The sequence below is a fragment of the Carettochelys insculpta genome, chromosome 28 (genome assembly GCF_033958435.1).
Source record: "Carettochelys insculpta isolate YL-2023 chromosome 28, ASM3395843v1, whole genome shotgun sequence".
NCBI lineage: Eukaryota > Metazoa > Chordata > Testudines > Carettochelyidae > Carettochelys > Carettochelys insculpta.
This window is the reverse complement of record NC_134164.1, coordinates 4,542,677-4,566,177: the sequence shown is the minus strand read 5'-3', so window position 1 is coordinate 4,566,177 and position 23,501 is coordinate 4,542,677. Positions and strand designations below refer to the sequence as shown.

Sequence of the window (23,501 nt, the reverse complement as noted above, 5' to 3'; positions counted from 1 at the left end):
TCCCAGAGAGGAGTCCGTGCCAGGCCGGGGGCGTGGCGGAGCCGGCAGGGGTATGGTGTGATAGCAGCAGGGCCGGGTGCCAAAGGTTGCCCTGCGTGCGGTGGTGTCTGACAGGAGGCCCGTTCCTGCGCAGCGGGCAGCCGGAGCGAGCCGAGCAGGGGCCCCGGCTCCAGGCAGCCACCCAGCGCCATGGGGGCCCTGGGGAGCCGTGGCCTCCTGCCCTGCCTGTGCATCCTGCTGCTGGTGGGGGGCTGGGCGCCCCCCAGCACGGCCCAGTGGTTCTCACTGGGCTCCCGGCTGACGACAGCCCCCAGCACAACCACCGCTAGGACGACCTCCCCTTCGCGGGCCCCCCCGCAGGAGGGGGCAGGTAGGTGCCTGTGCTGAGCCTGCACCTTGCAGCACGGGGCGGGGGCCACAGAGCAGCCGGGGGGGTGGGTAAGGCAGGCCAGGCGTCCAGCTGGCCTGCGGGGGGAGAGTGGGGGACAGTTACAGCAAGGGAGGGCGGGAGCCAGGACTCCTGGGTCCCAATCACTGACTCGTTGGCCGATGTGGCCCAGTCCCCTCCCTGCGCCGTGCCTCAGTTTCCCCGTGTTCACACTGTCAGGCGCGCTCCTTCAGGGGCACGTGAGGGCAGTGATCCTGGGGGCCCAGAGGGAAGCGCTGGGGCCCAGTTCCCAGGGGACTGAGCTCCCCACAGCCCTTGCTCAGCACACCGGGGGGGAGGGGGAAGAAGCAGCGTGTGCTCTTCCATGTGCACTCGGGCAACGCACGCGGTCCCGCCGCCCCACCAGCTCTGCAGGCAAAGGTGAGTGGGCGGCTGGGCAGGGCAGCACAAGGAGCCGGGGCTGGTGTTTCATGGGGGGCAGGGGGGGAGCTGGCTGGGTGGCTGCGGGGCCCTCTGTATCCCACAGCGTAGCCTGTGCCCATCCCCTGGGCTCCTGGCCCCCCGGGACTGGGCTGTGCCACCCTGGGCAAGTGCCCTCGGTCTGCCTGGCACACGGGGGCCCAGTTCTGAGCAGAGGGGCTGAGGATGTGGCCCCCACACTCCATGTCCAGGAGGGGCTGAGCCACAGCTGATGCTGCCCTGGGGGGGACCCGGCACGGCACGGCTCCCAGTCCCCCTTCCCTCGGCTCTTTCAGACGGAGATGCTGGTGACCCAGAGCCCGTGCGGAAAATCCTGCTGAGCAAACCCCCCCTTCAGCCCACCCCCCAGAGCCAGACTGTGGCCCTCCAGGACCCTGCAGTGAGTGGGACACTGGCCCCCCCGGCAGCCCGAGGACAGGTGTGCTGGGGATGGGCACGGGCGGGGGGGGCTGGGGGTGCCAGCGTGACTGTGTGTGCAGCTGTCGCATGGCTGAGGGGGCAGCCGACAAGTGCAGGGCAGAGGCCGGGGGGGGGCGGGTGCCGGGGGGCTGCAGCAGTGGCAGGCTTGGGTGGGTGGAGCCGGGGCTCTCAACCTACAAACTCTCTGGAAGGGCTGGTGATCTGGGGCCGTGGCCCCTGCGGTCCCCTGGCTCTGCTCTTCCCCCTGGCTGCAGGGTGCGGGGGACAGAGCTCAGGCAGGAGGATCCAGCAGGCCAGGCCCCAGCTCCCGTGGGGCAGGAGCAGCGAGTTCGGCAGGTCCCTAAAGGCTCTGTCCTGTCCTGTCTTGTCCTGTCCCTCCCATGGGCTGGGCTGGGCTGGGGACCTTGCAGCCCGAGATCCCAGGGTTGCCTGTGCCAGCTGCACGCGAGTACCCAGCTCCCCAGCCCCCTAGTGCCCAGCCCCCCCCATGCCCCCGCCCCCCTTGCTCCAGTCCCGAGCCCCCCAGCCCCCCCACACCCCAACTCTCCAGCCCCCTAGTGCCCAGCCCCCCGCATGCACCCAGCTCCCCATTTCTCCAGCCCCAGCCCCCCAACTCTCCAGCCCCCCAATGCCCAGCCCCCCCTTGCTCCAGTACCCAGACCCACCACACCCCAAATCTCCAGCCCCCCAATGCCCAGCCCCCCCGCACGCCGCCAGCTCCCCCTTGTTCCAGCATCCAGTCCCCCGCACCCCAACTCTCCAGCTCCTAATGCCCAGCCCCCCGCATGCCCCGCCCCCTTGCTCCAGTCCCGAGCCCCCCAGATCCCCAACTCTCCAGCCCCCCAATGCCCAGTCCCCCACATACCCCCAGCCCCCCCTTGCTCCAGTACCCAGACCCACCACACCCCAAATCTCCAGCCCCCCCAATGCCCAGCCCCCCTGCACGCCCCCAGCTCCCCCTTGTTTCGGTATCCAGTCCCCCACACCCCACCTCTTCAGCCCCCTGCATGCCCCAGCCCCCCCTTGCTCCAGTCCCCAGACCTCCCAGACCCCCTGCCTGCCTGCCCTCCCCACACTGAGGCTTGTCTTCAGCTAATCAGTTCCCTCTGTTCTGTCCTTCCCCCTTATCTCAGGGCCCCATGGGCCAGACACAATAGCTCCCTCCCCACCCAGCTCAGCACCTCTGCCCTTTGCTCAGGATCCTCTGGGAGCCCCACTCCCCACAGGCTGCCGCCCTTGGGACTGGGCAGGCAGGGACTGGGCTGGGCTCTGCCCCCCAGGAAGCCCCACCTGCAACTCTCCACCCTCCCTCTCCAGACCTGAGGCCTGTTGCCCAGGTGGGACGTGCAGAGGGCAGAAAACCTTGGCCCTTTCTGGGGGTCCCCCTTTAGGCCAGCCAGCCCCACTGAGGGCAGAGGGGGCTTCACACCCTGCAGGAAGGGGCGGGAGGGCAAAGCAACATGGGTGATCAGGCAGCCGAGCCCCCTCCCACGTAACCGGCAGCTGGTGGCAATGGTAAGGGCACAGGCTGCTGCCCTGGGGAGCCAGCGGGTGCAGGCCTGGGCCCTGCCGGGGCGAGGAGAGCCAGGACGGATTTCAATGCCCCGGCCCCGTCTCTCCTAGACGCCTTCAGGGGAGCCACCTGTCCACACCCCGCCCTCCCCGGGGCTCTTGGAGGGTAGCGCAGAGGAAGAAGAAGAGTTCCTGCAGATGAAGGTAACCGGGGTGTGGTGGGAAGGGTGCACAGGAGCTGATGATGCTGAGCAGGGTTCCCTGGTGGTGCGCATCTGCGCCTGCCGGGGTGCATATAACAACAGTTATTCCGCCCCGGATGGAAATCGTTTGAGAGAACCCTGGTGCTGGCTGGACACACAATTGCTCTCCTTCCATTGCCCCCACGCTGCATCCATCTGGCCTGGCCTGGCCTGCTCCAGCTGTGGTCCTGGGGGCCCTTCTGGGCAGCCATGGCACTGAGGCCAGCCTGAGAGAGCACCAGGGGCCTCCAGAACCAGGGATCCTCCCCCAGGCAGAGGCAGCGGCTGGGCCAGCTGCTCTGGGTGGACGGGTGCCGTTGGGGCTGGGATTCTGTGCCCCCTCCACAGGGCGGCTGCCTGCCTGCTGCACCACCTGGCATTGAGACCCACGGGCAGCCGTCGGTGGTGCCAACGCGCTGTCTCTCTCTGCTTTCTTGCAGACAACTGCAAAGGGGCCCACGCCCCCAGCTCCCACCTCCAGGGCAGCTGCCACCCTGCCCCAGGTGAGTAACAGGGAGGGTCTGCTCCTGCCCAGCTGGAGGTGCAAGGAGCACCCTTATCTCCCCTCTCCTTAAGGGTCCTTCCCCTGCCCCGAAGCTGCCCATGCCAGCCGCTGCCAGGGTGGATTCTGCTGGCACAAGGGTGACAAGCCCCCTGGGCAGAGAACTGCTACGGCTGTGACAGCAGAACAGAACCCTTCCCACGCTCATCCCTGTTTGTGTCTCCCAGGCAACTGGTAACCTCTCGCAGTGCATCTGCCCCGCCGGCCCTGGCCCCCCGGGCCTGAAGGTAGGAGGCAAGGGGGCTGCGGGCTGTGTTCTGTGGCACAGGGATGGATTTGGGGTCCCCAGGCCCTGGAGAGCTTGGCTTGGCAGGGGGTGGGGCTTTCAGAGGCTCTCTGGGGATGCACACTCCTCCCCCACCCCGGTTAGGTCGTTGCTTTTCGAGGGGACCTTTGCTCACCCCCCAACCTTTCCACCACTAGCTGGAGCACAGCAAGTGCCAGGGCTGCAGGGGGCACAACGCCCGCTCTGCATGAGCCCCCTGCCAGGTGCCCACCCAGGCCAGGCTTGCAGGAGCAGGGGAGCAGCTCCTGGCAGCGAGAGGGGCATGGAACCACTTCTGCCTGGCTCCTGGGGACCAGCAGGGCCATGACCCCTTGGTGCTAGCCTGACTAGATCTGCTGGGTTCCCCATTTTCCAGAGCCAGCTGCGCCCCCCTTGCCCATGGCACAGCGGTGGGGGCAGCAGGTGAGGGCCACAGCACACCAACCAGTCCCACCGGGGCTCAGCCTGCCCATGGCAAAGACCTGGAGACACTGGCATGGGGTGAGGCCCCTGGGGCTGGTGTGGGCTCACGAGCTGTGGCGTATCTTCTCCCTGACAGGGAGACAAAGGAGAGCGGGGGCCCCCTGGGGAAAGAGGCCTGCCAGGATTCTCCGGGGAGCGAGGCCAGCCGGGGAGCCCAGGGCAGCCGGGCCTCCAGGGCCCATCTGGTCTCCCTGGGCCACCGGGCATGCCTGGGCTGGCAGCTGGCACCGAAGGGCCAGACGGAGCTGAGAACGAGGTGAGTAGGGAGTGGCTCAGCCTGCCGCCAGGGGTAGTGGGGTGGGATTGAAAGGGGGCTGCAATGAGGGCACCGTGGGTGCAGGGGGGATTGGGGAGGCTGGCACCCCAGAAACGTCTCAGCTTTGTCTCTTCTTTCTCCTGCCAGCTGACGAAGCAGCTGCCCGTGCCCGGCGTGGCAGGGCCGCCTGGCCCCCAGGGCCTGCCCGGCTACCCGGGGCCTCCGGGACCCCAAGGCTACCCAGGGCATGAAGGCATTCAAGGCCCCCCTGGACCACCAGGACGTGAAGGGCAACAGGGACCTCCCGGCCTGCCAGGGCCTCCTGGGGCCCCAGGGCCTCAGGGCTTCCAAGGGCCCGATGGCCCCACTGGGCCTCCAGGACCCCCAGGGCCTCCAGGGCCTGTGTCCCCACCAGGGAACCCAGGGCCTGCCGGCGAGCCGGGATACCCCGGCCCAAAGGTAACTAGCTGATGGACCCGAGGAGTGGGGCTTGCTATGGGGCCAGTGCCAGGCCAGCATGGGGGTGAGGGGGACTGGCCCAAGGCAGCAGGTGCCACATGGGTGTGGGCTGTGGGGGTGGCGCTGCTCACGCGAGTGTGACAGCACATTGTCCCTGGAGCGGGGAGTGTGGTCGGGACTCGGGGGTCTGCGTGACCTCAAATAGGCATTTCTCTGCCTCAGTTTCCCCAGCTGGGGGGTTGGTACAGTGCCCCTGCCTCCCCCAGCCGCATTTGCAGGGTGCTGGGTCACCCAGGTGGGCAGGATCCTGTGTTCTCACCTCTTTTACCCGCTGTGCTGTGTCCCTGCAGGGCGAGACGGGGGATCTTGGCCACCCAGGACATCCAGGCAGCCCTGGGCTGATGGGAGAGAAGGGCTCCCCAGGCCCACCTGGGCCCATGGGGCCACCAGGACCACCCGGGGACAACAGGGTGAGTGGGCACAGCTCAGTCGCGTCTTGCCGGCCTGTCAGTGTCCGGAGCTGCCAGACACCCCCGGGAGATCTTTGGCCCTGGCAGGGGTTGGGGGGGTCCTGCATGCTGGCAGCTGTGGCCATGAGCGGAGCACCTGGGGTGGGAATTTCACAGGCGCTTTGGGCTGATCTAAAGGGGGGGGGGTCCACCCTCCCCCCCACATGGTCCCTCACAGCTGTGTTCTTCTCGCTGCAGTGTGACCCACACCCCCCGGGGCACCCCAGATGGGCTGGTCCGCCAGGGCCCAAGGTGAGTACAGAGAAGAACTAGCAGGAAAGGGGGGAGCCCCCCTTGCTGAGCCCTGTCCCTCAGCCTTTGTCCCGGGAGCTCAGCGCCCCATGCTGAGCCCCCTCCTCTGGTCCTTGCAGCACAGCGCCTCCTAGTGCAGCCCTGGGGCACTGCAGCCAGCACTGACCACCAGGGGAGAGCGCCCCCCTGTAACCCCCCCCCCCCCCCCGCCGCCCTGGTCCTTGCAGCACAGCGCCTCCTAGTGCAGCCCTGGGGCACTGCAGCCAGCACTGACCACCAGGGGAGAGCGCCCCCCTGTAAACCCCCCCCCCCCCCCCGCCGCCCTGGTCCTTGCAGCACAGCGCCTCCTAGTGCAGCCCTGGGGCACTGCAGCCAGCACTGACCACCAGGGGAGAGCGCCCCCCTGTAAACCCCCCCCCCCGCCGCCCTGGTCCTTGCAGCACAGCGCCTCCTAGTGCAGCCCTGGGGCACTGCAGCCAGCACAGACCACCAGTGGAGAGTGCCCCCAGCTGCCCCCCTTTGTCCCTGCAGCACCGTGCCCCCTGCTGAGCTCCACCCCCTAGTGCCCCCCTGGGGTACTGAGCTCCATATTGGGCCCCTAATACCCCTCCCTGCAGCCGCTGTATCCCCCCTGCTGTCTGCCCCACCCACCCCGCCCCCACACACACTCTGGTTGCGCTGAGCCGCCTCACCTGGGTTCAAGGAAGCAGAGGAAAGTCCAAAACTCTGTCTTAGGAACTGCAGCACTGGGCTGCGCCACCTCCCCTCCCCCTCCGGCACTCTCTCCCCAGCCGCAGGAGCCGCCCCCCGCCCAGGTCCCCTGGGTGAGAGATTTCCCCGCATAACACGCGTGTTGGCATGAGTCTGGCCACTAGGTGAGCAGAGATCATGGACTGCCCCCACCCGGTTCTGTTACTGGTCCAGCTGTACAACCCCCTGGCCCCTCTGGCTGTGCCAGCGAGCGGGTCTGCCCGCTGGGGTCCGGGCTCCTGGCCCAACCACTGAATGTGACGTGTGACCCTCAGCAAGCCACTGCTGCGCTCTGTGCCTCAGTTTCCCCATGTGATGTGAGGGCAGCTCCCACTTCCTGCGGGGGGCAGGGGCTGGGCGAGGGGGGCCCATGGGCCCCCCTTGAGAGCCAGGGCTCTGATAGGACTGTCTCCTTGTCTTAACAGGGTGAAAAGGGAGATCCTGGTGAACAGGTGAGTCACCATGGAAATGCAACAGGGACTCGGTTGTGCCACTACTTGGCCCAGGCAGTGCCAGGGCTGGCGTAGTTGGGAAGGATGGCCCAGGCTGCCTCCAGCCTGACTCTCAGCCTTCACTACCACTCTGCCCTTTGGCAACTCCCCACCGGCCCTGCCTGAGCACAGACTGACACGGCCAGGCCAAATCCACTGGGGGGTTGGAGTGGGCCAGGCTGAGACTGGCCAACTCATTTCACTTGTGAGTGAAGCCCAATAGCCCTTGCACTGAGTACCAAGGCTCAGCCCCACCCAGCCTGGGCCCAGCTCCATGCACAGCAGAGCTCACGGCCATGCTCTCTCTCCTTGCTGGTTCGCCAGGGGTGCTGCAGCTGTCCCGGGGAGGCTGGGGTCCTGCCGGAGCACTCTTCCTTCCCTGGCCCCAGGGGCCCACCTGGATCGTGGGTGCCGCTGACGTTCAAAGAGGTTAGTTCTGCGGGTGCCTGTGAGGGCCACACAGCAAAAGGCATGTGGGCTGGGGAGGCGCCACCTCGGGACCCCACCTCTGCCACTCCCAAGCTGGATATCAGGCTGCTGGATCTGACCTGGACCTGGGGATCACAGTGCCTGAGAGGCAGAATATCAGCCACCACTGTGCCCTTGTAGCCAAGAAGGCTAACGGCATATTGGGGTGTATCAGGAGGAGCATTTCCAGCAAACCTAGAGAAGTTATTATTCTGTTTTATTCAGCACTGGTGAGGCCGCATCTGGAGTGTTGCGTCCAATTCTGGGCCCCCCAGTGTAGAAAGGAGGTGGACGCGTTGGAGAGGGTTCAGCGGAGGGCAACCAAAATGATTTAGGGGCTGGAGCACATGACCTACGAGGAGGGGCTGAGGGATTTGGGCTTATTTAGTTTGCAGAATAGAAGAGTGGGGGTGATTTGACAGCAGCCTTCAACTTCCTGAAGGGAGGCTCTAAAGAGGCTGGAGAGAGGCCGTTCTCAGTAGTGACAGATGGCAGAACAAGGAGCAGTGGTCTCAAGTTACAGTGCGGAAGGTCTAGGCTGGATATTAGGAAAAGCCCTTTCCCCAGGCGGGAGGTGAAGCACTGGAATGTGTTACCGAGAGAGGTGGTGGAATCTCCACCCCTGGAGGTTTTTAAGTCCCAGCTTGACAAGCCCTGGCTGGGCTGGTTTTGTTGGGGTTGGTCCTGCTTGGGGCAGGGGGCTGGACCCGATGACCTCCTGAGGTCCCTTCCAGCCCGAGGGCTCTGGAATTCTATGACCCATCCCCCTGTCCCGGCCATTGCCCCTGCAACCCAAGCCACGTGTGGTGAGGGAACAAGGCCGAGGCAGACAGGCAGCTGAGCTGCAGGGTACACCCAGGCCCCTCCCGGCCCCATCCCTAGGAGACTGCCCCCTTCTCTCTCTCCATGCAGAACGGCAAAGGAGAGACGGAGATTTACGGCGCCATCGTCCCCCACGTGAGTGGCGGCTGGGTCTCCTCTCCACAGCCTCGTCTCTGCCGGGGGGCCCACAAACTGAGGCGTGCCCAGCCCCTTCCTGCATTCCAGGGCTCGGTGCACAGACCCTGTCAGTGTGGGGGACACCCTGCTGTGTGCAGGAAGCCCTGGGGTGGCGGTTGCTTGAGGATCCCAGACCAGGCAGGAAGCGGGGCAGGGAGCCGAGGAATCCCACTGGCTGGGGAGCAGAAGGGGGTGAGGGAGGAGAGAGCTGGGGGTGGAGGGATGTGCCAAGGCAGGGGGGAGCGTGAGTGAAAGCCCAGCGACGGGTGGGGGGCAGGGGGACATTACAAGCAGGCCCTGATCCGGCTGCACCCCTGCCCAGGACACAGCCCTAGCCCCCTACCAAACTCCCTGCCAATTCTGCACTGGTCTTTATTTCAGGGTCCCCCCGGTCCCCCTGGAAATCCAGGCCCCCCTGGTCCCCCCGGCCCACCCGGAGCACCAGGCGTCATCTACGTCAACGTAAGGATCCCGGCCGCTGTCTGGGCCTGCCATTGCCCCAGTGTTGCATTCCCGGACTCGGTGCAAACCAGCCTGTCTTTCCTTTCAGAGGGTCTATCCCGTCCGCCCCCGGCCATTCTGCAAACTTCCGGTAAGACAGGGGCCTCCTGGGCCCTACCAGCCGCCCTGCTGCCTGCAGCTGTGGCCGATCAGACCTTTCCATCCCCCAGCCTGTGCTCTGTTATGATTCATGGCTCAGGCAGTTTGGATCTGACATTCGGGCCCCATTAGCCTGGGGCTCATTCAGCCAAGCCTCCCTCCTCGGGTCAGAAGCACCCCCCCAGGCGGCCCAAACAATTCCCCCAGCTGGGGGTGGGTGAGCTCAGGTAGCTGCGGCGAGAGGACCCAGCCCCTCTCCCGCTGCCTGTGCCACCGGAGACGCACTCATCTGGTGTGCGATGGCCTCACGCTGACAGAGCCACATTTCCTTGGGTTTTCCAGGTGGCCCACAACCCGACTGGGATCACAGGTAGGGATGTTGCCTTCGACGTATCACACGGTCCAGATTTCAGGCCTCTCCTTTCCAGGTGGCCCCACACCCATTCCCCCGGTGTCTGATTGCCGGGGGACATGGGCAGGTTTCCCTGGAAGCTGAGCCCTTGGGCGGCCACCCAGGAATGATCCAAGTGCCGCCCAGCTGATTAGCAGAGCGCCCACAGCCGGCAGTGCGTGGGTCTATTGGTGGTGCACATCCACATGTGCCTTGGTGCACATAATAAAATGTATTCCGCCCATGGTTGGAGAAAGAGGTAACCCGAGGCGGCGTATGCCGAGCTGGCAGGAGTTCCTGCTGCACGTTCCCAGAGCTGCCTCTGGGCTGACCCTCCTGGCAGGTCTTCCCGCTGGTTCATGTGCACTCTGCCCCCCAGCTCGGCAAGACAGCTGGGGTCCCCCGCCAGGCCCTGGGCCCAGGGAGGCATTTCCTCCAGCCTGCCTGGGACGCACCTGCCAGCTGGGACTGCAAATGAGTGTTCCCTGTCATCTCCCCTCTGGCTGAGTGCCGGTCGGCCCAGGGCCCAGCAGCTCCCTTGCACTGTGTGCCCAGCAGCTCCTGCTGCAAGAGGGCCAGGGGTTTGGTTTGGATTGAAAGAAACCCCGGGGACTAGCCAGGAAGCCCTGAGGTCTGAGCAGGTCGCCCTCACTGGCCCTGCGGTGACGCTGCTGCTCTGGCAGCAGGGCTCCAACTTGGCTTCCCGGCCAGGGAGAGGAGGGTGCTTTACTCCTTCGCCCAGCGGGCCCCAGGCATGGACTAGAACTGGGCCCTCCGCCGGAAGGGCTGCCTCTCAGTGCGCATCAGCCCAGCCCCAGCCGGAGGAGCTGCGGCGCGGGCAGGGGAAAGCCAGCCGGGGTCTGCACTCTGCTGTGCTCACGCTGCGGGAACTGACGTGTCGGTGTGCTGCTCTCTAGATGCTGAGTGCCCACAGAAGGACGCGCCTGCCCCCCCAGCAGACTGCAGGGTGTGTATGGGCTTGGCATCCACACCTGGGCTTTGGAACCACCCTTGGCTTCCTTCCGGCCAGCAGCTGGCCGTGCCCCCAGGCAGCCGGGGGCGAGGGGCAGGGAGACCCTGGACAGGGCAAAGGAGAAGACCTGTCCCTAAGGCCTCCTCTGCCATTTCCCAGGGAAGTCAGCGGCAGCAAACTGCCCTCCCACACCAGCTGGCAAGCACATTGGCACAGCCACATCCTGGGCACCAGGGGGCCTCCCCTGTACCCACTGCTATTGTTCCCTGTAAGCTGAGCGCTTGGGCGGCCGCCCAGGAGAGATTCAGGTGCCACCCAGCTGATTAGCAGAGCGCCCCCAGCCGGCCACCTGTGTTTCTATAGGTGGTGCACATCCGCACATGCCTCAGGGCACATAAAATTTATTCTGCACATGGATGGAAAAAATTAGGGGGCACCCTGGAGCTGGGGCTTTGGGGGGACTCCTGACAGTGTGCCGCTAGGGCCAGCTGAACTGGTGCATCTCGTGGTTTGTTATCCGCGTTGGAGACAGCACCAACTCCGTGTGTAGGACCTGTCCCTGGCATCGCAACCTGCTGCCACAGACGGGTCTAGGATGCTCCCAGCAGGCACCAGCATGGGGTGATGCCCAAGTGGGAATGGCCCAGGGTGGACCGTGACAGCCAGGCCTCGAGCGGGTGTTTCTGCCGCTCAGACTCACCGCTGCATCTCCTCCCCACAGCGTCACACCTGGGTCTTCCCCTCCAAGGAGCTGATGTTCAAATCCCACTCGGCTGTCCCCGAAGGGAGCCTTGTCTATGTCAGCGACGAGAGCAGCGCCTTCATCCGGACCCCCCGAGGCTGGAGCAAGCTGTTGGTAAGGGACCGGGCAGTCTAGAAATGCTACGCTGCAGAGGGCCATGGTGCGGGGGAACGGTTTCTGGGTCGCTCGTGGCAGCTAACGCTGGATGGTCCCGCTGCACTTTTCCTTGGGCTTCCACGGGTGCTTTCATGAGAAACTGAGGCACGGAGCGAGGCCGTGCCTCGCCCAAACTCACGCCACCACTAAATAGCGCAGAATAGAACCCAGGAGTCCCGGTGTCCAGTCCCCAAGGCTGGGGGTGAAATGCCCCACAGGCAGCTCAGTGAGCCATCACTTGTGTTTGCTGTAACAACGTCTGCGGACAAGATGTGGCCGGGGGGAAGGGGTGAGGCCAAGGGGGGAAGAGAAAAATAGCAGCTTTCTTAGAATGTCTCCAGTAGTGAGGGGAAAATGCCTGCGGATTTCTCTCCCACCAGGCACCGGGCCTCAGAGGAAATCTCTTACTCAGAGGCTAGAAGAGTTCCCCAGCATTACTGAGGTCCTTCGGGCCAGAGGGTGGGGATGTCGGGGGTGTGGGATTCCAGGCATGGGCTTGGGGATGTGGGGAGCTAAGGGCAGGAGGCTGAGGGGCGTGGGGGTGCAGGAGTCAAGGTTTGGGGGTGAGGAGTGGAGCAGGGCAGGGGGCTGGCAGTGGGGGGTGCAGGAGTCAAGGTTTGAGGGTGAGGAGTGGAGCAGGGCAGGAGGCTGGCAGTGGGGGGGGCTGGAGTGAGGGGTGGGGATGAGGATTGGAGCAGGGCAGGGGGCTGGCAGTGGGAGGGGGCTGGAGTGAGGGATGAGGAGTGAGGAGTGGCAAAGCCCCTCCCCCAGCTGGCCACTGTTTTGCTGGTGTGGCCACCCCACCTTTGGTTACTCGGCTGTACAACTGTCCCTCCTAGCAGCCCCCCGCAGCCTTTCTGTGCTAGGGAAAACAATCCCATCCCAGGCAGATCCCATTCTCCTGGCACAACCAAACCTTGACCCTGCTTTAAGTTACAATAAGAGGAAGCTGCCTACTGAATTTGGCGGTCCTAGTTCTTGAACAAACGGACTCACAGACAGACAGACGTTTCTGTGCTGTGTAGATAGATGTTAACTTCCCATAACAGCCCAGTGGAAAACAGGGGCAGAGTTCCCTTCTGGGACAAAAAAGCAGTCCTGTAGCACCTTACAGACTAACACTAAGTTCTTCAGTGATGAGCTTTTGTGGGACAGACCTACTTCTACAGAGCTGGAGAATCCAGGTGAATGAGAACTGGCAAGAGAGACAAAGAGAATTAAAGAGAAAGAGAGGGAAAAAATGTAATAAAAGCTGACAAAGCAGCTAGATAGCACAGGGGAGGGAGAGAGGCGGAAGAAAATTAGTTTTTTCTTCCTTTCTGTTAAATTCTCTTTGTCTCTGTCAGTTCTCATTCATCCAGATTCTCCACATCTGCAGAATTGGGTCTGTCCCACAAAAGCTCATCACCGAATAACTTACATTGTTAGTCTGTAAGGTGCAACAGGAGGGCTTTATAGTTTTGGGAAAATAGAGACGAACGGGGCCACCTCTCGGAGATCAATCCATCGTGCAAATAAAGCCACAAGACCTAATGTGCCTGCGTGTTGTCGTTTTGTTTAGCTGGAAGATTCGGATTCTGTATTGGCCGGCGACGACCCCTCCGTGTCCACAGAGCATCACCAGGTGAGGACTGTCTAGTGCCATGGGGTCCAACTGGCAAACTAGCCACATTAGTCTGAAAATCTGGTGGTTGAGCCAATTAGCCAAAGAGAGCCATGTGGCTAGTGGCCAGCATGGTGGATACCAGGGCCCTAGTGCATCCGCCCACCATTGCTAGCCCCCAGCACTGCCACGCAGATGTGAACCTAGGGAGCATGCTGCCATCATGGCCGTGCAAAAGGCTGACACTAGTGCAATGACTCGACACTGGGCTTTGCACCAGAGTCGTTGGCCCTGTGCTGAAAGGACTTGATTCTCCCCTGGTGTAAGCAACTGCTCCACTCACTCCAGGGATGCAAGTCCACATCCGGCTGCGTCCTGAGTTCCTCTTACACCAGCCCCACGTCCCCAGCGCGGCCAGTGAGGGACGGGACTTGCCAGGCTGAGGAAGGGCAGGGCAGGTGGCCCCGAGAAGGGAGGAGGTGGGGCTGGAAGCAGGCAGGGACAGGGAGGTCTGCCTGCCCTACCCGGCCCTGGGGCTCAGGGCTCTTGTTCCCTGGATCCAGAAGCGCAGCCGCGGCAGTGTGGTACAGAGGCAGTGCGGGACAGGCCGTTCGGGGCAGGAGCAGCAGTGGGACTTATGGGGGATGGACCCCTGGAATCCCCCCCCTTTCCAGGCCGCAAAGGACTGTGTCCACGGTCCCCATGGAGGTCATGTAGCCAGGGCAGGCTGAGTTCAGTGGGGAGCCTGTGGGATGAGCAGTGCCCATAACTCAGCCTCCGTGGAAGATCCATGGGGCCGAGCCCTTGCCTCCGGCAGGCCCGTGCCGTGCAGGGCACACCCCAGGCTGCTCCGCTTGGGTAGCGGCCCCGGAGGCTAAGGCACTGTGTGTTTCCTAGGTGCAAAAGGAAGCGAGTCAAGCGGCCGCCAGGATCCTGCCAACTAGGGTCGCCCCGAGGGTGCCTTCGGTAAGCCATGGGCTGGCCTTCCCCTGGCGCCCTTCGGGTGCTAACGGGGCATCCCTGGGCTGTCTGGCTGCCCATCCTGCTGCTAAGAAACAGTCCCCCTTGCGCTCCTCCCGCCTTGCCCTTAACCCCTCTGCTTTCCCAGCTCCGCCTGGTTGCGCTCAACTTCCCGCTGCCGGGCACCATGAACGGGCTGAGCGGCGCAGACCTGCAGTGCCACCGGCAGGCGCGGGAGGCCCAGCTGTACGGCACCTTCCGGGCCTTCCTGGCAGCGCCCACCCAGGACCTGCTCTCCATCGTGAAACGGACGGACCGGGCCCTACCCATCGTCAACCTGAAGGTGAGTCCCAGTCCCAGGGCTGTAGTGGGTAGGGTTGGCCCTCGCCGGCTGCATCCCACCCGGCTCTGCTGCTGACTGGGTCCTGCACCCGTGTCCAGTCCCGGCACCCAGGAGCTGCCAGGAAAATGGTTCAAAACATTTCTCGGCAACTCCCAGAAGCTACACCCCGCAGGCCCTCCAGCCTGTTCTCCCAGGCACAGTCCAGGTCTGGGGCCACCAGTGATGGAGGGGATCGCTCCTCAGCAGCCAACTCCATCTCACGGGGCTGGCCCCTCAACCCGGGTGGACCCTGGCCACACAGAGCAGCCGCTGCCTTCTGCCTTGTTTGCAATACAGACCAGAGCATGGGACTCCCAGTGACTGCACCTGGCCTGAACGGGAAACAGGCCAAACCTGGCTGGTCCGAGAGCCTGGGTCAGTGCTGCCTGGCCCCGGGACCATCCTTATTCATATGCAGACTATGCAGCTGGGCAGGGCACCTGAAAATGCAGGGAACTGCTGGGTCTCAATGTCCACCCGCCTGCCTGCCTTTCCCAGCCCTGTTCTGTTCTTCGGCCAGGGTCTGGTTAACTTCAAAGTGACAAAGCTGGCTGGAGCGATTATCAGGACTTGGAACCTGGGAGAGAGCTGGGGCAGGAGGGCGAAAGGGCTGGGGCAGGAGGGCAAGCCCAGCCAGCCTCCTGGCAGCCCAACGGGGGCAGCAGTGCTGGGGACAGAGGCAGTATCCCCTACCAGCTGTTTGCAGGGCTGGGAACTGACATCCCCCAGCAGCCACACAGAGCCAGGGGGCTGCAAGCCACATCTGCAGGGCCAGGGAGTTGCAGCCAGCCAATGGACAGGGGAATTAACCTTCCCTGAGCTGGCAAAATCTCATTCAGGACCACTGAGGTCCCGAGGGTGCCGGCGCAGGGAGGGGCCACCTGTATCACATCTCCAAACAATCATCCACCCTCCCCACAGCGGCTATCGGGCACGGGAGCACCGGTTTTATAGTCCTGTGTAGGGCTCCGGAAATCCCCAGCCCGGTCCTGCCTGGCCCCAGTACAGCAAGAGATCTTGGGGCGCCCTGGCACTCACTCAGCCTGGTTCCACCGGCAGGGCCAGTGGCTGGCGAAGAGCTGGGCCTCCCTGTTTGAAGGTGACGGCGCTGCACACTTCAACGTGCTGGGCTTCCCCGTCTACACCTTCGACGGCCGCGACGTGCTGACGGATCCCACCTGGTGAGCGCGGGAGAGCGCAGCCGCCCACCGGGGAACGCTGCCTGCCTGCCTGAGGCAGTTACTGTGGGGAGAACTGGGACGGGGTTAGGGCCCCTCGTCGCCTGGCACAGGCGCCGCCCAGGAGAGAGCCCAGTAGCAAAGGGCTGCGGAGTGAAATGGTCCAAACCAGCCCCCTGGTAACTGGCACTTCCAGTTTTGAACAGGGGGTCCTGCCTGAGCCAAGCACCTGGGGAGCAGGTGCACCAAGCGCCCCTTGACCTCCCCTGGAGGGTCGGTGAGCACTGTCAGCTGAGTGTTTGGGCAGCCGCCCAGCAGAGATTCAGGGGTCACCCAGCTACTTAGCAGCGCGCCCACAGCCGGCCGCCTGTGGGTCTTGTGGTGGTGCACATCCGCACCTCCAAGTGCACATAAAATTTATTCTGCCCCATGCCTGGAAAACGCCCCCTGCCTGACCCTCGCCTGGCCCTATCTCCTCAGGGCTCACAAGGCGATCTGGCACGGCGCCAGCCAGCGTGGGCACCCAGCCCTGACAGAGAACTGCCACGGGTGGCGGACCATGCTTGCAGAGGGCTTGGCCTCTCCCTTGACCGAGGGCAAGCTCCTGGCTGCACAGCGCCTCAATTGCTCCAACTCCCTGGTCGTCCTGTGCGTGGAGATCAGCTTCCCTTACCTGCACATGTGGTGACGCGAGCCGCTGGGGGCGCCGGGGGGCTGGGGCTGGGGAGCCCCCATCGCTGGACACAACCCGAATGAATGCAAGCGCGCAGATGTCGCCTCCCCGCCCTGGGGCAGCTGCTGATCTGGGGCTAGTCCATCATTATCCTGCGCCGTGGAGCCAGCCTGGTACCCAGAGGCAGAGGGGTCTGGAGGGAGGCCCCTGGAGACCAATGGAGAGGTTACCAGGCACAGAGCCACACCACTGCGGGGCCCCCTCCCTGACGCTGGATCCGGTTAGTACTGGCCATGGGGTCTCCCCGGGAGAGAGGGTCCCTCCCACAGAACAGTGCCCCATCGAGGTCCCAGGCCGGGCAGCAGTGGGCCCTGGGGTGCAGACAGGAGCCAAGTTATGGGACCTTTGTCCTCTGCACAGCGCAGCTCAGGCAGGACTCCCTGGAAGGGGCTAAATGTTCCTCTATCACCACGTGGGGGAACCTACCCGAGTGTTAACTATGCACCCCCCCCATCCCCCAGTGCTCCCCCGCCTCTGCCCGGGCCCTGATGGGCACCACCTAATCCGGAGGCTCTGTCCCCAGCTCCAGCTTTCGCCAGCCGCTCCTCTGAAGCAATCGGTGGGGAGCTGGGGGACGTGGGGCAGCGGGATGGCGGTTTGCGGGGGGTTGTACCTATAACTCCTCTGCCTGCACTGGCCCTTTCTGCTGACTAGTGTCACAGCAATGGGCCCTGCTAATGGGCTGGGCTCAGCTAACTGCAGAGAATAGACCCGGGCGTCATTCGGGACTCGCCAGCTCAGCCTGACCTTGGAACACAGCCCAGGGCTTTAGCTGGAAATAAACGTGTTAAAAGTGTGGACTTTGAGCTGGGCTATACCACAGAGCACTGGGATCTAGCTCTCCCTGACAGCGTACAGAGCCAACATAGCCTGGTTGCTGCCCCAGAGGGCTTGGCGGGGGGCAGATTTTCATCCCTGGGGCTGGGTTTTCGACACTCCTTTGCTGGGTGTCTGCGCTTGCAGCTGGGAGCCAGCCCAGGCAGACGAGCTCACTGGAGGTGGCAGGTTAAACTAGCACTGTGGTTGACCGGCTCAGCCTGGAACTTGGGCGCCTGAGCCCAGAGTCAGGTGGAGATGAAACCTCCTGCGCCAGAACAGCCTCGTTGCTGTATTAGCTCAGGCCCTTGCCAAGCCTGTCCACCTGCATGGGAAGAGCTGGTCCCAGTCGCGCAGTTCATGGACCCTCCGACTGTCTCACCTGCGCCCACGTTTCCAGAACCGCTTGGCCTGGGGGCAAATGGCCGCCAGGCACCTCCTGGAAGGCCAGAGCCTGCTCCTGTGTGCTGAGCCCTGCAAAGCTGGCCAGGGAGGAAAGTGCTCAGGTAGCTCCAACAATCAGCCAGGAAGGTGGCTGAGTGAACAGGAGTGTGGGTGGGGAGCCTTCCACGCCTTGTGCTTTCCTGTGATTGCCTCACAGGGCTGGGCCCCGGGCACCACTTGGTTTTCCCAGCCACACCTTCTGTTCTGCTGGAGATTGGCCCCTCACCAAGTCACTCTTCCCTTGCCACAGGCCAGCCGATTGTACTCTGGTGCCAGCCAGGCTTTCACATTATGACCTTTTAGGATCTTTGCAGAGCTGGGGGACCCCAGGACTCGACAGAAGTACCCTTGGTTGGTGAAGGGATTCAGGAGCACAAAGAATGGTCTCTCCTGCCCTTGGAAGGACTCTCTGTGGCCCAAGGCTTAGGTGCTGTGGCAGTTTGCCCATTTGTTCCACTAGTGTTCTGCTCTTGCTGTGTCTGACTAGATCAGTTCCTGAGGCTGCCTGCATTCTCCACCAAATTCTTAGCATGTATTCTGCTTGCTTGGTAATTCTCAACAGATGGAGAATAAGAATATGACTGTGTAAGGCTAGGGCAGACTTGGATGCTACCCATAAGCTGCTGGCCTCCACCCACTCTGGGACAACGCCATGACCATCCAATCCAGACGTGGGTCCGTTTCTAGGGGTCCCAGTGACTAAGCAGTTGCCTGTCTCTGATCTGGGGTAACCTCAGAAACCCCGTTAATGGTTTCTCTGGCTTGCCATGGTTGTCGTGCATGATTTGGGTCGGGCTCTGGTCTTGTTACCACCCTGGAGATAACTGGACCCATAGGATTGAACTCTCGTGCCTTGAATCTCAACTCTTGCAGTTCCCTTTGTACCGAGGCATAAGGCCCCTCAGGCAAAGCATCACTGGGCTATGGGCATCCAGGAACTCTCTGTTCAAGATCCATCCAACTAGTCCTATTCCAAGTGTTGTCAGGCTTCCCAGGAATGCAGCGGAAACAGAAAATTCAGCACAGCTAGTATCACGTACAGGGGAGTCTGCCTGCCTTTCTCGGGGCTGGTGAACAGCAGGGGCCAGTGGGGGGAGCGTACACAGCTGCTGCCATGATGTGCCTCTTTGGGGGTGGCCAGGTGAGCGCAGCCCCTTTCCCCAGAAGGATGATGCCCTTTAGGCTCTCTGGACGGAACCCAGGCCCTGCAGAGGTGCCGCAAACCTCCACGGCTGCAGGAAGCAATAGTCCTGCCCTTGCTATAGCATTGCCCTAAGCCACCCTCCAGGCGGAGCAGCAGCCAGTGCAGGCACCCCACTGCTCCCAACCCAGCAGCCACGCCAGGAAGGTGTGAAGCCAGGAAGACAGACAGGCTGTCAGCAGCGGCAGAAACAACGGTGAAAGTCACAGCCTTGGGAAGGTTAAAGGGAACCCCGGCTGGCGGGGGCGTCAGACTCCTTCAGCATAACATATTCGTCCCACTGATTTTTATATAACGACCCATAACCAATCAGACACGCCTCTGCAATGACGCTGTCTATCTGCTCTCTTCTGCTCTCTTCTGCTCTAATATACCTAGATTTCCAGAAAGCCTTTGACACGGTCCCACACCAAAGGCTTTTATGTAAATTAGGTGGTCATGGGATAGGAGGAAAGATCCTTTCATGGATCGGGAATTGGTTAAAAGACAGAAAACAAAGGGTGGGAATAAATGGTAAATTTTCACAATGGAGGAGGGTAACTAGTGGTGTTCCCCAGGGGTCAGTCCTGGGACCGATCCTGTTCAACTTGTTCATCAATGATCTAGAAAATGAGGTAAGCAGTGAGGTGGCAAAGTTTGCAGATGACACCAAGTTGTTCAGGACAGTCAAAACCAAAACAGATTGTGAAGAACTACAAAAAGATCTCAGCAAACTGAGTGATTGGGCAGCAAAATGGCAAATGAAATTTAATGTGGGTAAGTGTAAGGTAATGCATGTTGGAAAAAATAACCCAAATTACACGTACTACATGATGGGGTCAAATTTAGCTACGACAGATCAGGAAAGGGATCTTGGAGTTATAGTGGATAGTTCTCTGAAGACATCCACACAGTGTGCAGCGGCAGTTAGTAAGGCAAATAGGATGTTAGGAATTATTAAAAAAGGGATCGATAATAAGACAAAAGATATCATACTTCCCCTATATAAAACTATGGTACGCCCACATCTTGAGTACTGCGTGCAGATGTGGTCTCCTCACTTCAAAAAAGATATATTGGCATTAGAAAAGGTTCAGAAAAGGGCGACTAAGATGATTAGGGGCTTGGAACGGGTCCCATATGGGGAGAGGCTAGAGAGACTGGGACTTTTCAGTTTGGAAAAGAGGTGATTGAGGGGCGATATGATAGAGGTATATAAAATCATGAATGGTGTGGAGAAAGTGAATATAGAAAAATTATTTACCTTTTCCCATAATACAAGAACTAGGGGACACCAAATGAAATTAATGGGTAGTAGGTTCAAAACTAATAAAAGGAAATTTTTCTTCACACAGCGCACAGTCAACCTGTGGAACTCCTTGCCCGAGGAGGCTGTGAAGGCCAGGACTCTATTAGGGTTTAAAAAAGAGCTTGATAAATTTTTGCAGGTTAGGTCCATAAATGGCTATTAGCCAGGGGTAAAGTATGGTGCCCTAGCCTTCAGTACAAGGGCAGGAGATGGATGGCAGGAGATAAATCACTTGATCATTGTCTTCTGTTCTCCTTCTCTGGGGCACCTGGCATTGGCCACCGTCGGCAGATGGGATGCTGGGCTGGATGGACCTTTGGTCTGACCCAGTATGGCCGTTCTTATGTTCTTATGCTCCATGCACACCCGTTGGTTTGGTGCTGCCGAGCCGTTTGGGAGTGCTGGGCAGCTCCGGCTGGTTTGACCCTGGGTGGCTGCTGCTGAGCCCAGCCTTTATTTTTAAAGCGGGGCCGGGAGCACAGGCCAGGTAGCTGCTAGCCATCCCACCTCCCCCAGCCCCACTCAACAAGGGCAATCAAATTGCTAAGCTCCCCCGCTCCCGCTCAGCAGCCTCGTTTCCAGTTTGGGGGTGTGGTTCTCTTTGGAGGTCCACCTCCAGGCACCCAGGCCCTCCTCTGCAAACAGCTGAGGGCCCTGCACCCTCCCCATCCCTACTGATGTGGTGGGTGCTCAGCACCTCTGCAGGTCAGGCCCCCAGTGCCTCCGATTGCACACTCAGAGTGAAGCACCACTAGGGCACAGCAAGACTTGAACCAGTAACTGGATCCTGAACAACCGCCAGGGTTTCCCTTCGGGGGTGCACGGTACTGCCCGTAACCCTGGGGAGATGGCGTAATCCAGCCTCATGACATCACTGTTGTTGTGGTTATGACCTCGTGGGACTCTGGACTGCACAGAAAGACTGCCTCATTATTGACATCCCAAAGGGCAGTTAACCATTGGCAGCACAGGAGGAAAGTCATCTCCCTGGACTGCCAGCATCCTCCAGGACAGTGGCTGGATTCAGTAGGATGCCTGGACGGGGAGATAGCAGGAGCAGAACGCCAGCAGCTCTCTGGAGAGGGTCCCAGGCAAGGGCTGATTTGCAATGCTGGGGGTGGTTGGAGACACAGTGTTATTGGCCAAGGCAAGGGGCTTCCCTGAACACGTAAGGGCTGATTAGCACTTGCTGATCCTCAGGGTAAAAGCTGCCATGGAAACACAAGGTCAGATGTGCCCCTGTTGTACAGTGCCTTTGTGCTGGGCATAAAGGAGCCAGAGGGCTGGTGTCTGTGAGGTTCCTCTGTGCTCACCACTGGAACACAGCCCTTGTCACATGGCACAGAGCCAGATTCACCAGCTCTGTGCCTCCCTGGTATTTCCAATAAGAGAAGACTGCCCCTCCCCGCTTCCATTCCCACCCATTCCCAGTGCAGGGGGCACGCTGGGGTTGTGGTGGAGGAGGGAAAGCGTCGGTGTAGGAGAAAAGGTTGTTGGACCAGCCCTGCAGACCACTAATTCCTGGCTGCCATGAGCACAGAGGAGCTAAACTGTCCTAGCCTGTGTGAGGGGCTTTTCCAACAGAGCCTCCAATACCTTCTGAACTGGGAATATGCAATCACCCTTCCATACGGCCCTAGTGCTGGTGCAGAAATGAATTCCCATGCTAATACATTAAGGGCCTTTTGACAGAAATGTGGGTCCCAACCCTTCAGTCTGTACTTGGGGTATACTCCCTTTGCTCTGTGAAAGGCCTGTCTGGGCTGACACAGGAGTTCTGATTTCACCCTTGTATCTTTTTTCTTTCTTTAAACATTCCCCTGCCTCGTAACAACCCAAATATCACAGTGCTGTATCAGGTAAAAGTGCCCAGAAACAAACATGACCCTGACAGAAGCATTGATTTCGCTGTCTAAACAAAGGAAACTAGTAACGTAAAAAAAACAAGCAGATCAGAGGGTTTTTAAAAGGACACCTACTACTGTTAAAGAGGCAAAGGGAGACATGATTGCAGAATTTAAGCTGTCTTTGTGTCACACACAATACATAAACAAAGCTTTCAGCCCTTAAACATGAAAAGAAAATCTTCCACAGCTAGGTGGGTTCTGGTGTATTCCTGGGTCTGCAACTCATGTGCGTGAAACACAACAGCTCAACAGAACAGAAGCCTACTGATGATGACTGGGGCCTGGTGTCCACTTCCAGGGAGACAGACACTGTGCAGATCGATATGCTGGGAGATTGATTTAGCTGGTACAGTGAGGACACACTAAATCGACCACTGACTGCACTTGCATCCACACCTCTTGCCCCCAACAGTGGGGACACTGCAGAAATTCAAACTAAAGTACATTGACTCCAGCTATGCTATTCACGTAGCTGGACTTGCGCATCTTAGTTCATGTAGACCTGGCCTAGAGGTTACAGCCCTTAACCATTTCACTGCTGGTCACATTATCCGGAAGATGCAGCAAAAGGGCTTGTGCTGGATGTCAGAGCTGGAAAAACACATAAAGAGGCAGTGCCCAGCCTTGTAAAATCGTGTCCTGGGGCGCTTTGTCCAGGTTGAAATTTCACCACAAGCTGGGCTTTCCACCCTTTCCCAGGACAGCGGGTGGGTTGCTGGCTGGGTCTGAGGCTACAAGGCTCCCCTGCGAGGCACCCCTGGGTTCCCCATGCACATAGGGACTAGGGGCAGCAGTTGACTGGGGTCTGGGGTAAGTCACACTGGCCCCAGGCTGGTCCCTCTTGGGGGGCTAATTCTGGCCCTGCTCCACCTGGCAGGACCCCCACCAGGGCACCTAGACCTGGACCAGCCCAACAGGCCCAGCTGCCAGTAACGGGTCTCTGGAGACCTCCATGACACGTGGAGTTGAGCCCCCAGCTCAGTGGGGGTCAAAGGTCGTCAGGTTCAACCTTTGACCCCATGCCTCTGTGGCCGGAGGCATTGCCCTCCTCCTACATTTTTATTATTGGTTCAACCGCCTGCCGGTCACGTGGCTATCTCGGCGGATTGGTCCAATTTGAAAACCTCCCGCCCCCTCCGCCTCCCGCTGTGGCTCGCTCGCTCGCTGTCCTTCTCCCTCGGCGTGTGAGTGGCTGGTTTGAGCGGGCCGGCGTCCTGCGATTGGCGGATGAGCTCCGCTCCTCCTCCGCGCCCCGTTCGCCCGCAGAGCGAGCTGCGATTGGTGGGAAGGTGCCGAGCTCAGCGCGCCGTGATTGGCCCAGGGTCCTGGGCGGGAGGGACGGAGGTTTGAAGGGCTCCTCGAGGGCTCAGACGTTAACGGAAACGGAGCCTCTGTCAGGGCGAGCGCGCGGGGCCGACCGAGCCGGGACCTTCCCCGATACCGAACCGGGATCTCTTTTGCCCCTCCGGGATCGGACCGGACACCCCAGACCGGACCGGACCCCCCTCCCCCAAGCCGGGATCGGACCGGACCGGACCGGACCGGACAGCCCTCCCCCTAAGCCGGGACCGAACCGCACCGAGCTGGACAC

The 23,501-nt window shown here is 61.3% G+C and overlaps 1 protein-coding gene across 3 annotated transcripts; it reads left to right on the top strand.

Moving 5' to 3' along the window:
* The first annotated feature begins 111 nt into the window (after positions 1 to 111).
* Positions 112 to 17,032, top strand: LOC142002685 (uncharacterized). Of its 3 annotated transcripts, none has more exons than XM_074978988.1 (22): positions 112 to 370; positions 1,144 to 1,247; positions 2,912 to 3,004; positions 3,483 to 3,545; positions 3,772 to 3,831; positions 4,429 to 4,608; positions 4,756 to 5,067; positions 5,418 to 5,537; positions 5,775 to 5,828; positions 7,004 to 7,030; positions 7,394 to 7,498; positions 8,450 to 8,494; positions 8,918 to 8,998; positions 9,087 to 9,128; positions 9,479 to 9,506; positions 10,445 to 10,494; positions 11,222 to 11,356; positions 12,960 to 13,022; positions 13,899 to 13,967; positions 14,110 to 14,304; positions 15,403 to 15,524; positions 16,002 to 17,032. In XM_074978988.1, exons 1-22 carry the CDS (start codon positions 190 to 192, stop codon positions 16,207 to 16,209), a joined length of 2,337 nt encoding a protein of 778 aa, XP_074835089.1. In that variant the 5' UTR covers positions 112 to 189; the 3' UTR covers positions 16,210 to 17,032. The 3 variants fall into 3 exon arrangements, with proteins under 3 accessions (XP_074835089.1, XP_074835088.1, XP_074835090.1); XM_074978987.1 differs by having other exon boundaries at positions 1,144 to 1,286; XM_074978989.1 differs by lacking the exon at positions 8,450 to 8,494 and having other exon boundaries at positions 1,144 to 1,286.
* The last annotated feature ends 6,469 nt before the right edge of the window (positions 17,033 to 23,501 follow it).

Excerpts from the sequence above, each read along its gene's own strand:
- LOC142002685 (XM_074978987.1), top strand. The coding sequence starts at position 190 with ATGGGGGCCCTGGGGAGCCGTGGCCTCCTGCCCTGCCTGTGCATCCTG. Across the intron at positions 371-1,143 it reads CCCCCCGCAGGAGGGGGCAG|ACGGAGATGCTGGTGACCCA; the intron begins GTAGGTGCCTGT and ends CGGCTCTTTCAG. Across the intron at positions 1,287-2,911 it reads CCCCGGCAGCCCGAGGACAG|ACGCCTTCAGGGGAGCCACC; the intron begins GTGTGCTGGGGA and ends CGTCTCTCCTAG.